At 35.9% G+C, this 12,708-nt stretch overlaps 1 protein-coding gene across 1 annotated transcript; it reads right to left on the bottom strand.

The window, feature by feature from the left end:
* Positions 1-1,244: 1,244 nt before the first annotated feature.
* Positions 1,245-12,557, bottom strand: LOC128223024 (serine-rich adhesin for platelets-like). The gene is made up of 8 exons (XM_052932297.1): positions 12,543-12,557; positions 11,870-11,905; positions 11,260-11,287; positions 9,092-9,210; positions 7,296-7,585; positions 6,358-6,467; positions 2,897-5,248; positions 1,245-2,110 (listed from the first exon to the last, which is right to left on the bottom strand). The coding sequence occupies exons 1-8, from the start codon at positions 12,555-12,557 to the stop codon at positions 1,245-1,247; spliced, it is 3,816 nt and encodes a 1,271-aa protein (XP_052788257.1).
* Positions 12,558-12,708: the final 151 nt, after the last annotated feature.

Genomic DNA, 12,708 nt, shown 5'->3' with positions numbered 1-12,708 from the left:
GGTACATTACTAGTTTTCGAATGCTAAATAAATGTAGAACTATAGTTTAAGCACCATTTCATTGCGATACGTGTATATAGAGTTAAATGATGTTAATATTGGTCAGATAACTCTGTTATTTCAAGAACTTGTAACTGTAACTACACTCTCATCAAAATTGCTTCACCGTTAAATGATGCGATACCGTCTAAGAATGGTCAGTGAAACAACATTTTACTGGAACCCGAGTCTACTGAGGGTATAAACTAGTTAGATACAAGTATTGACTCTTGAAAGTAATCAACATTTTGCCTGGTATGTCACAACAAGAAAACTTGGGTAAAAAGGCTATTTTCCAACTGCAAAGAAAAATGTAAAACTATCATTTAAGCATAAAAGCGCACAATATAAGTTGATGCATTTTTTTTAAATTTTAATGCACTATCGTGTTAAGCTCATTTGACTTTAGAGCTATTCTAAACTTTTCCGTAACGAGTTTAAATATTTATTTTTTATATGGCAACGAATTGAAGATTATTCTGATCACATGACCCATTTTGTTATCGGATGATGATGATGATGATGATGATGATGATGATGATGATGATGATGATGATGATAATAATAACTATTATAATAATATTAATAATAACAATAATCAGATTATACTTTTAGAAATATATAAACAAAGGTTTCTCAACTCACGCATTGACGTTAGCGATCCAAGATGACGGAAACCGGACCCAAACTATGGCGATTTTTCATTTTTTGACATGATGTTATTGAAATGTTTTACATGTTATGAATTAAAAATACTTCCATGTGTCATTCGCGTTCAAACTCGAAAAAAAATGCAGAATTCACTTTTACTTTGATGAACATATTCATGTTAGACTATCTAAACAGAAGCCTTCTAGAAGTCTAAACATTGGTGTCTGGAATTTTCTTTGAAAAAACACTTCTAAATTCTGGTTATATTTTATTTACATTATACACACAAAATGTAATTTAATAACTCACCAGCAAAACATTGTTATATGGTACATTTTAGTATATATGAAACCTTATCTTTAATTTTCAAATATAATTTCATATTTCATTAGATTATTACTGAATCATTGGTTGGTTTGTTGAAAGTACCTATTCACAACTAATACGAAAACAATGAACTCTACATTTTTTATTCAATCACATTGATTACGTAATATTCATTACAGTACAAACATCAGAATGTAATTTCAATATATATGATGATATGCGTTATTTTATTGCGATTCTTTGTAATTGACTTTCTCACCATTTCTTCCAAAGTAGATATCGAAATTGTCTCCAATGGGGAACAATGTTGCAACATTGATACCACTGACTAATCCCGAAATTGGCATGTACTCATTAAGTTTTCTTGTCTTCTTTTTATTTCGTAGTGACCCCGTGGTTTTCAAAGCAGACGTGCCACGTCCGTTGCTTTTAATAGATTTTACTCTAGTAGAAGTGGAAAGATCATTTTCTGCGGATGGTATGCTGTATGCGACGCTGACAGTTGTCTTGTTTTGTTTTTGTGGAACTATTGAAATTCCACTGGAAGGTTTGAACGTGTTTCCGTTTAATGTAAAAGCAGTGGTCGCTTTTGTTGTACCCACTTCTAGACTGGACCCAGTGTTGATAATTGTACTAATGTTCCCTTCGCTGTCTTGTTTTACAGTGTCTAAAGGACGACTCAGAATGTTTTTTGTATCAACGGGAGGAGTAGAGATTTCCTGTACAACACTGCTGAGCCTTTCTTTCGTTGAATCGTCATCATTCAGATTATGTACTTCAGTTTTATTTTTTGAGGTGATACCGGCAATGTAGTTTTCTGCACTACCGTTGGAGTTTAGCGATACAGAGATGCCTACTTTGTCAGTTAACGCTTTGAAACGAGATAAGATAGTTTCAATTGCTTTTGGTGCATTTGAATTTTGTTGGTCTTTGCTTATCGTGAAGTTAGATATGAATTCGCTACTGTGTCCTTTGGAACTTGTTGGAATCCTTGTGATTAAAGGAGCGGAATCTGATTTGTTTATTTTGTTTGCATTTTGGGTCTTTGTTGACGCCAATCGCTGTACGAGCAGCGGTCTCAATACTTGAAGTTCTGTCAGTGCATCAAGCAAGAGGTCAATGGTAAATTCTTTCATAGATTTGTCGGTGTCATTTCTCGTTAGGTTACTTATAAAAGGCATTATGAAATTAAACTCCATATCATTTGCTACTTTTGTGGGGTTCAATGGTGACTGAGTTTGAATAGCCTGATAATCGTTTGTATTCCGTGAAAAAATCGCCTCTAAATCAACATTATTAAGTAAGTTCATCGGGGTTTTAATACTTGGCAAATTTGACGATGTTGTATAATTGCCTTTGTGTATAGTTTCATCTGTGTATTGTTTAATTGCATTGCCACTTTCAGTCGATGATTGTACCGTTTTTGTGTGGCTTTCTGTTGCCATGTCTGTTGAAGAACCATTATCATGGATTGTATCGTTTGCAGTAGTTGTTTGAAGATGATAATCTTCAGTGCTTTCATCAGTTGAATTTGTGTTATTTGTTTCATTGAAAACCATTACTATTTGTGTTGTTTGAGTAGTTTTCTCTCTTAGTCCGACACTTTCTTCGGCTGTCGTTCTTGTTGTAGAAGATGCGTTCGCGGATGGAATCCATGAGGATGTGGTTTTAGAGGAGTCGACCTTTAGTTTAGAAGTTGTACCTTTAGTGTCAATATCACTATCGAAAGATGAATTATCCGAAGTATGGTTTCCAATTATTTGTTCAATAACAGCCTGGACATCGATCAAAGTAGACTGTATTAAGTCATCCGTTTGTTGAACAGAGGACGCCTTTACTATTCCAGCAGATAAACGGGTTTGTAATGTTTGATTCATACCTTCAAGGATTTTTCTCACCGTACCAATAGTTGGTTTAATTTTTGGTGGTATTTTATTTGTGCTCTTCTCAGTGTTGGTATGAATCACCCGTGCTGTTGCGCTTGCATTTTGTCGTGTCTCCCTATCTAACACTTTTGTTGTTGGATATGTCACATTACTATATACACCTTCGTTTGCTGGTCTGGTCGTATTCATCGAGGCAACAATGTCTAAACTTTGTTCTGTTGCGTTAGAGTTGATTATCCCCGTAAGCTTATGATTTGACGTTTCGTTATCAGCAGCCATTATTGCTACGGCCAACACTGAATCCGTTTCATTCATAAAATCACTTGGCTCTGTCGCATTACTCTGAATCGACGTATTGTATGTGGTAGGCACTTCTGTCGAAGACATATGTGATGCAGACATTGTTTCTGCATTGGTTGAGGTGGTAGTTCCATTTGAAAAATAAATCTTATTGAATGTGTTTAGTAAAGAGAAAAATGTTGTTCCCTCCTCAGCTGAAACGATACCTTGTGTTATATTTGAAACAACTGCATTAGATGCATCGGTTGTTACATCTTGTCGAAGGCTATTGGGCATCGTTTTGGGACGTACGTTAACCGAGTCAAATGGGTTTTCCGTTAGCGATGTACTTTTGTCAGTAGTGATGTGTTTGCTGTGTACAGTGGTATCGACAATAGATTGTGAAGACACGTTATGTGTCGTTCTTGATTTTGGAATATATGCGGTTGAAATATCATTATAAAAATAATCTGATGTACTAAGATCCTCATAGCCATTGGTGTTTGGAAGCGATTCGGTGGTCATTCCGTTTTGATTTTCACTTTCACCGACCATTTTTCCTGCCGTTGTATTGCTTAAAGATATTTTACTATCATTCAACAAAACGGATGAAGCAGTTTCTGTATGATTAGCGTTTACAGTGTCTGAATTTGTAGGTGGTGAAGACTTTGTTCTACCAATGCTAGGGGTTGACGTGGATATACCTGTGAGGATGTTCGTCGTAAACATAGTTGTACTCGTTTGTCTACCTGCATTATCAAAACTCGTAGGTATGGATTGCATACTGGATGTTGGAAGGTCAGTTGTTTCGGAACGGGACAATATCATTGGTTCTGTTGTCCTGAAAATAGGCCGCCTTGCAGATGCAAGTGTCTGCGAAACATTACGAGTCAATGATTGCTTATTGCCAGTTGATGTGCCAGTCGATGTGCCAGTAGATGTGCCAGTTGATGTGCCAGTAGATGTGCCAGTTGAAGTGCCACTTGATGTGCCAGTAGATGTATTAATTGATGTGCCAGTAGATGTGCCAGTTGATGTGCTAGTTGATGTGCCAGTTGATGTAGTAGTGTCAAAGACAAGCGATTCTTCTTCCGTGGTATTAGTGGATAGGTCCAATGTTTTAAATGGAAGCGTAGAGGTACTTGTTGGTGTATCTGTGTACTCTTTGGTCACTGATGATGATTGCTTCGTGAATGAGTATGTGTCAGTAGACTTTTCACGGTCATCTTTGAGTGGTTCTAGTTCCGAAGCGATTATAGATACATTCAAGGAGTTTCTTGAAATCGGCTGATGGGTAGATGGTGTTTGCTGTGCTCTGGTGTTTTCAAGTGTCACTGGTATTTGTGGTTTAGTCTCGGGGGATGTGTTGGACAAAATAGAAAATGTTGTTGATTTTGTCGATGACGTACTTGTCATAGGTATATTTATAAATGTTGTCGTCTGTGTCCCTGTTCTAACAAGTGTCACTTTAATTGACTGACTAGTGGAAGTGGGTTTGTTAGTTGTAGTAGCTGTGGACTGGTCCGATGTTGAACTAGGAATCCGAGGTTGTATAAACAAAGTTGTCTGTTCACTTGAGTGATTAAATGAATGTGAAATTGGTTGCTTAGTTTTAGTTGATTTTGTGGTAGAGGTATTACTTGTTGATTTGTTCGATGCTGTATTTGCAATCGATCGATTTGTAGATTTTGTCGCTAGTTTTCCATTACTATCAAGCAAAACCGATTTTGATGTTATGGTGGTTATGGTTGGGTCGGTAGAAGTTGTACGGTGAACTATTTTTGGTTCTGGTTCTGATGTAATAGTAGATTCATTCGAAGATTTACTTGAAATCGGCCTACTGTTTACCGTCTGCACCCATGTCTGAACACTGGTCACTGGTATTGGTTGTTTTGTGGTAGAAGGTTGGTCAGTCGTGGTCTGTGGGCGTGTGCGGCTAACGGACATCGTTGTTTTTTTCTGGGTGACTTCCGGAAGAATCGCAATATCTGCGCAGTTGTATATTTCCGGCTGGATACCACATCCCTTCGCCCAACGACCGTTTTTGCAAACCCCATAGTTGCTAGCTGAAACATACAAACCAAGGAATGTAACTAAGTATTCAAATGTTATAACAACCACATTAACTGTTTACCATGTTTAGAATTTATTTTTATGCACACAGAATATGCATTTCCGGTTAAATCGGGTATGCTGAAATTCCGTCTGCTAGATGTGTTACTAGCAACAACGCGCCACTTTTTAATTATTTAACTCGATCATGGAAAGAAAAGTATAACTCTTCAATATAGGACGATCGGGTGATCTTTATTCATAATATGAAAACAAATACTCGTTAAAATCGCGATTTCGAGATAAACTATTTGACGTTACGTTTTCTACGCATTTTTTTAACAAATTGATGTTTTAGGTATTTCCAACTAACGCGGGGGCCGTCGGGCCGGTATTTCGATTCGAATCGGAAACACATGATATACATTATTAGTCATCTGTATAGTACGTTACAGACCATGTGTTTTTGTCATGTTGTCCTGTACACACAATTACTAATAAAGTTGACCGTGCAAATCATGTTATAACATTATAGCAAACCAATTACAGTTCAATGTACTTAAATATTCAATATTGCTATTGGCACTTTATTTACACAGAAAGATGATTGACAGAAAAGACCTTTTAAGGTGCACTCTTACTCCCAAATAAGATTAACCACAATCAATACAGATGTTTTAATATATCCATATAGAGGATGAATAAATGTGGAAAACAATGGTTATTATGAAGGATACCGAATTCAACTTTAAATGATGGTGCAGAAACACGGTATTTCTACCTGATGAGACGATAGTAGATCACAGGTCTTTTAGCACTCATCGAAAATATAATAATTTTGCTACTAAATACACAGTTACAATCAGGTTATCAGTAATTTATATTTTCCAAATTAGTGCATTATTGAGTAAGTAGCTAAAGGTTTATCACTCAAAGTTGATGTTTGCCATACATGTGTATGTATTGGTTTTGAATAAAAGTGTCACTTTAAGTAATACGGAAAGTAACACTCAACGACAAAATTTTATTTTGACGATATCATGATCTCGATTTGTTGCTCTAAACCATCCAAACTGATAAATGATATTACAAATATTGGTGTTGTATATCGTTAATAACATACCACCATGCCATCTCCACTGTAGTACGCATTGGTTGCACTCTAGGTCACGTGGTATTTCCAGCTTTAGTTCCACTATCCCAGCATTCCCTTCACCAATTTCTGGGAAATAACTGCAAAACAGTATGAATACCTGGGTAAGATATTGTCTAGATTAACTGTAAGATTATTGAGTTTGAGGTTTTTAGTTTATTAGTGTAATATTAATTTGATGGCAAAAGAATCAGAAAGCCAAACAGGTAGACAGCCAAAGTAAAAATACAGAAAGAACTTAGAATTTTTTTTATAACAATCTGAACACCTCGGCTATTATTCAACATAATTATATTACCTCGTAAATAATACAGGTCGTTAAAATTAGTCTATCACGAGGGCGCCTATATTGAAAACGTGTTGTATATGTTTTAAACCGCCATGGTTCATATTGAATAGAACACATTGCGTAAAGTATCAAGCTTTATCCAAAGCGTACTTTAAAATCAATCAAAATTATTAATTTCAGTACATTGTTGTCTTTATCGAATGTGTCCACTTAGCGTAATGGTAACTGAGTTGATCGCCGGTGGCCTGATAATATTTTTGTATATCTCTAAGCCTGTTTACGAGGTCTATCTCGAAGCTTGCCGGAGAAGACCAAGTTGAAATGTCAATACACCATTTCTTTAAGCCTGTTTACGAGGTCTATCCCGAGGCTATCCCGGAGAAGGCCGAATTGAAAAGTCAGTACACCATTTCTTTAAGCCTGTTTACGAGGTTTTTCCTGAGGCTTGCCGGAGAAGGCCGGCCGAGTTGAAATGTCAATTCACCATTTTTTTAAGTCTAATTATGAGGTCTATCTCGAAGCTTGCCGGAGAAGACCAAGTTTAAATGTCAGAGAGCCATTTGTCATCAAATGATAAATAATATATTTAATAAGTAGCAAGTGCAATGAACCGAAATACCTGTATCCTAAAGGTTTATCGTCCGGGCTGAACACCTGCATCGGGTGTTCGTCAAGGCAAGCTCTGCTTACCCTCTTGGTAACGTCATCATTTGGACAAATATAGAACTCAAAGTATCCTCCGATAGATGACGTGACTTGGATAACAGAGTAGATGAAGCGCTGGTCGGTGGAATATTTGCGTGAGATGATACCTCGTGCGTATAATCCGCCTGCCTCGTTTGGGCGTGGAAGTTCGCTATCCCAGGAATCCCCGCAAACGCCACATCGGCCCTCGTTTTCAAACAAACGCTGTAAAGATGACATTTTATTTTGTTTAGTGCAAACTTTACTATTTTTACGCCATTGTTGCCAATGTAATTTTCCAGTCAATCTTAAGTGTTTATGAATGGAAATGGAAATGGACATTTAAAAAAAAAGTATAAACATCATTATGATTGTTATTTATTAATGATTTTTTTTATATTATCACAATACTTTATCGTAGTAATACTGCATAAAGACGGCTTATTGTATTGTTACTATGAACGTCATAAAGCTGTTTCAACGCTTTATACATATCGGCCATAGCGCTTTTATTTAGATGTTTTTGCAATAAGAATAACTGCACCAATGCTATAGCAAATGGTTAAAGATGCACTCTTACTCCCAGATAAGATTTACCATAATTAATAATATTGTTTTAATATTCCAAAAGGGGTGAATAAATGTCGAAAACAATGATTCTTATGAAGGATACCAAGTTAAATTTGAAAGAAATGAACATAAAACAAGGTATTTCTACCTAATGAGACTATAGTAGACATCTGTAAATCTTTTACTATTCACCAATCATTTAATATTTTTGCGCTTTCTGCTATTAAATGCACGGCAACAAATTTGTTCTCAGTAATGAGTATTTTCCATAAATGCATTATTTAGTAAGTTGTTAAAGGTTTCTCACTCAAAATTGATGTTTGTTATACATGTATATGTATGGATTTTGAATAGGAATGTCACTTTAAAACTACTGTTGCGGGGTAATTTACAATATATTCATTAAAGTGATCAAATAACATAAGTATGTCACTTCCATCACTGGAACGTGATGAAACAATAAATCCAATGTATATTTTTTCATAATAATTTAGTTTTAATTTGAAAAAAAATGATATAAATAAGTGTATTTGTGTGTACACTTATGCTTAGTCTTAGAGGCTACGAATAACATATTTAAGTTTCATATAATTTAAGTTTATTTCATCATTAATAAATCGTGTGGCCACTCAAAATGGGGAGACCTGACCACAATATCACGAAAATACTGAAGTCAAATCTCAATCTCAGTCTCAGTCTCAACTCTTTTTAAAATAATTACAGCATCCTATGATTCAAAATTGTAAATATTACCCTTTTTAAAATGGAATTCTCTCATTTATTATGTTGATAAAAAAGGTAAATATTATATAGAAAAATAAATTGAGAGCAAAGATTGTACTTGCGTCCAATTTATTATTTTTGAGTTTTACTCAAGTACATTTTGTGCTGTAGAAATATTTTTTTTAGAATATTGAGCAATCATGTTTATCAACATAATGCATGTGGGAATGTGCTTTTAAAAATAGTAAAACATTAGTCATTTTTGATAATGTCATACTGTAATTTGGAAAAATGAAATGAGATTAAGATTGAGATTTGACTTAAGTATTTTGTGTGTTTGGGCCAGTTCTAGTTTCTACCCAGGAAACGGATACCAGAGTGATTCATTTCAGCCTACACCTGTCTTATTTATATAGATATGTAGATCCTTCAACTCACCCAGTAACCCCCACAGTTGAGAGTATGGTCATTGTAGTTCCGGAACACATCAATTCTTCCATAGTAAGCCGGTTCACGCCACAGACTTGAGCGCTGAGGGGGAACCAACATTCGCCCATTTCCAGCCACATTGCTTATCAGCATACTCAGAGTTATCCACAACAATGCGATGTAAGCCATCGTGAAATGTTTATAATTACACATGGTGTATAATGAAATTATACATATCACTGTGTTTTAATATGCAATCGCATATCACTGTATTTGAAATAAATGTTTTATTTAATTAAACATATCGAATTGTTTAAGATAATCGATATCAAAATGAGCGCGTTAAATGTTACCTTAGAGTAATTATTTTAAATTTAACACAACATAGTATAATGCAAAACAACAAGTTCTTAAAAAATTGTCTGTCTGGGGTTATAATTCCATAGCACTTTCTGTGTTCAGCTTAGTTAAAACAATAAAAAAAAATATTGCTTTGTTGTATGAATACCAATTTATAAATTTAACCATTTTTAATATTAAAAATTTATATTAATGGCACTGCTTTAAACAACAATGTTCACGCCAAAATAACTGAATTGTTTAAGAACAATAAACTATTGAGATAAACTAGATGAAACTAGTCACTATTGCCCGCAACTACTGACTCGAAACTCGTTCTTAGTTGACCAAAGCTTTTTTGTTGATCAACAAAGTCATTTTTGTAAAAAATGTCTTTGATTAGCGATCGTGTTAAAAGAGAACGTAATAAAATGTCATCGGAAGATGAAATAGCGGTTGTTAGGTTGTAACTCATCGGCGTTGATTAATTTAACGAATTGGCGTGTTGACAATGCGGTGGATAAAAAATCTAGCGTTACGGTAAATAACATAAATAAATGATTGAAAACAAGTTTATTCGGACAGTCAGTTGCAACTGACCGGCCTTCGAACGCGAGTTATATATGTTTACGTGCTTTTGATGCAATTTGACAAAAATAAAATAACAATAACATGACATATGTTATAAGATCTAACAGTTTTTTAATTTATCTTTATTTTTGTATAACTATAAATAACCGTTATTATTTAAAAGTCCATCGAAAACGTATTTGTATACAGTGAATTTTTGCTGCAATTTACTGCCTTCTAAAGGCTGTTTCCCCTTGCGAAAAACTGTCCATTTTCCCCAAAACATGTATTTTTTTCTCTATTTGATAAATGCAGGTTAGGCTAATGAATAAATAAGCAATGAATTTCTTGAAATATAAACAAAATCTTGACAAGACTTTCTTTTTTCACAGCATAATGTATGCATAAAAAAGTTAAAACATCTATATTTTCCATTAAATTAGCTATTTTGGCCTGATTTTGTATATTTCCCAAAGTCGACCTTTTCCCCAATTTGCAAGGCACAGGCGGTAAAACTAATTCCTAAAAAAACCACTGGTATATAAACTTTATTTATAGCAAAGTAAAGTGCCTGGTGAAATATAATACAGGGTGAATCCAAGCGCATATAAATTTTACACTTTCTTAATAATTATGCGAAATACTACTGAACTGTTTAAAGATGCACTCTTACTCCCAAATAAGGTTTACCACAATTAAAACATTTTTAATATACCAAAAAGAATAAATGTGTCGCAAACAATGGTTCCTTTGAAGAATACCGAGTTTAATTTTAAAGAATGGTGCAGAAAACACGGTATTTATACCATATAAGTCGATAGTTCATCACAATAAATATTTTAGCACTTTTCAGCTATTAGATAGATATACGGTAAAATACGTGTTATCAGTTATTTATATTTTCCATAAATGCGTTATTTAGTAAGTAGTTTAAGGTTTATAATTCCAAATGTATGTGTGTTATACATGTGAATGCATTGATTTTGAATAAGAGTGTCTCTTTAATATATTATGATATAAAGAAATAGCGTATTTCATAAGAAATGAGGTATTAAAACACTTGGTATACTTGTTCCTTTTCAGATATTCCTGAAATGATTGATTTTTTAATGTATTAATATGTTGTTTTTTATATTTCATATAATATGTCACTTAAAGTCAATAAGGGTGTCAGCCTCTCACCCAAGAGGTTGTGGGTTGGATCAAAACAAGGGTGAGTTTGGTCTGGTGGTAAAGGTGTCCGCCCCCCCCCACTCTAGAGGTTGTGGGTTCGATCGCCACACGGATGTGGGTGGTCTTGTGGTAAAGTTGTCCGCCTCCGACCCAAGAGGTTGTGGTTTCGATCCCCACCAGGGTGAGAGTGGTCCAGTGGTAAAGGTGTCCGCATATCACCAAAGAGATTGTGGTTTCGATCCCCACCAGGGTGAGAGTGGTCCAGTGGTAAAGGTGTCCGTCTCCGACCAAAGAGATTGTGAGAGTGGGCTAGTGGTAAAGGTATCCGCATATCCCCAAAGAGATTGTGGTTTCGAACCCCACCAGGGAGAGTGGTCCAGTGGTAAAGGTATCAGCCTCTCACCAAAGATATTGTGGTTTCGATCCCCACCAGGGTGAGAGTGGTCCAGTGGTAAAGGTCTCCGTCTCTCATCCTAAAGCTTGTGGGTTCCATCCCCACACGGGCGTTAGTGGACTAGTGGTAAAGGTGACCACCTCCGATCCAAGATGGTGTGGGTTCGATCCCCACATGGGTGTGAGTGGTCTAGTGATAATATGTGTCCGCTCCCACCCAGGAGCTTGTGGGTTCCATCCAGACGAAAATGAGAGCGATCTTGCTGTAAAGGTGTCCGCTCCCACCCAGGAGGTTTTGGGTTCCATCCAGACAAGAATGAGAGCGATGTTGTTGTAAAGGTGTTCGCCCTAGAGGTTATCGGGTCCATCCCCACGCAAATGTGAGTGGTCTAGTAATAAAGGTGTCCACTCCGACCCAAGAGGTAAAAGGTTCGATCCCCACAAGGATGAGAGTGTTCAAGTGATAAATGTGTCCACCTCTCACCTAAGAGTTTGTGCGTTCGATCCCCATCCGGGCTTGAGTGGTAAAGGTTTTCGCCTCCCACCCAAGAGGTTGTGGTTTCGATCCAAAGAAAGGTGAGAGTGGTCTGGTGAGAAGGTGTCCGCCCTCTCGCCCTAGAGGTTGTGGGTTCGATCCCAATAGTGGTGCGAGTGGTTTAGTGGAAGAACCCCAAATCCCCTCCCAACACTTTAAACCAAATAAATTTTGTTTTTAACGAAGGGTATTTAGCCATAAAGTGGAACAATAGCCTTCTTAATAAGGTATTATTCCTTATGGTCGACTAAATCTATGCAAAAAAGTGTAACGTAAATTAAATTGCACGACTTTTCGTGATGATGCAAAATATTGTATAATTAATTCAAATGAGTCTGATCAAAACGTATCTAGCGACCTTGCTTCGGACCTAAGATATAAACTCTTAATTCACATTTGAAATGTAAGTGTGTACATTATATCGTGCCGGTTTACGTTATCTGAATTTACATTAATAATTACCATTATTTCTACATTAACATATATGGTTAATTTAGGTTATTGTGTCCAGTACAAAAAACATAAAGGATGTACGTTTAGCTAAGCCGGGTACACAGCCCGTGGTTTAAGCTGAATTTAATTCTGTTGTGTTGTGTTAAGTTAATCAGGTTCGTAT

Source organism: Mya arenaria, chromosome 1 (assembly GCF_026914265.1).
Source record: "Mya arenaria isolate MELC-2E11 chromosome 1, ASM2691426v1".
In the NCBI taxonomy this organism is placed as follows: domain Eukaryota; kingdom Metazoa; phylum Mollusca; class Bivalvia; order Myida; family Myidae; genus Mya; species Mya arenaria.
Note: the sequence above shows the minus strand (reverse complement) of the source record. Positions and strands in the feature narration are given on the sequence as shown.

Bases quoted from the DNA above. Each gene is read 5' to 3' on its own strand.
- LOC128223024 (XM_052932297.1), bottom strand. The intron at 7,586-9,091 runs GTGAGTTGAAGG...TCATCTTTACAG, and splicing joins TCAACTGTGGGGGTTACTGG to CGTTTGTTTGAAAACGAGGG. The intron at 5,249-6,357 runs GTATGTTATTAA...TGTATGTTTCAG, and splicing joins ACAGTGGAGATGGCATGGTG to CTAGCAACTATGGGGTTTGC.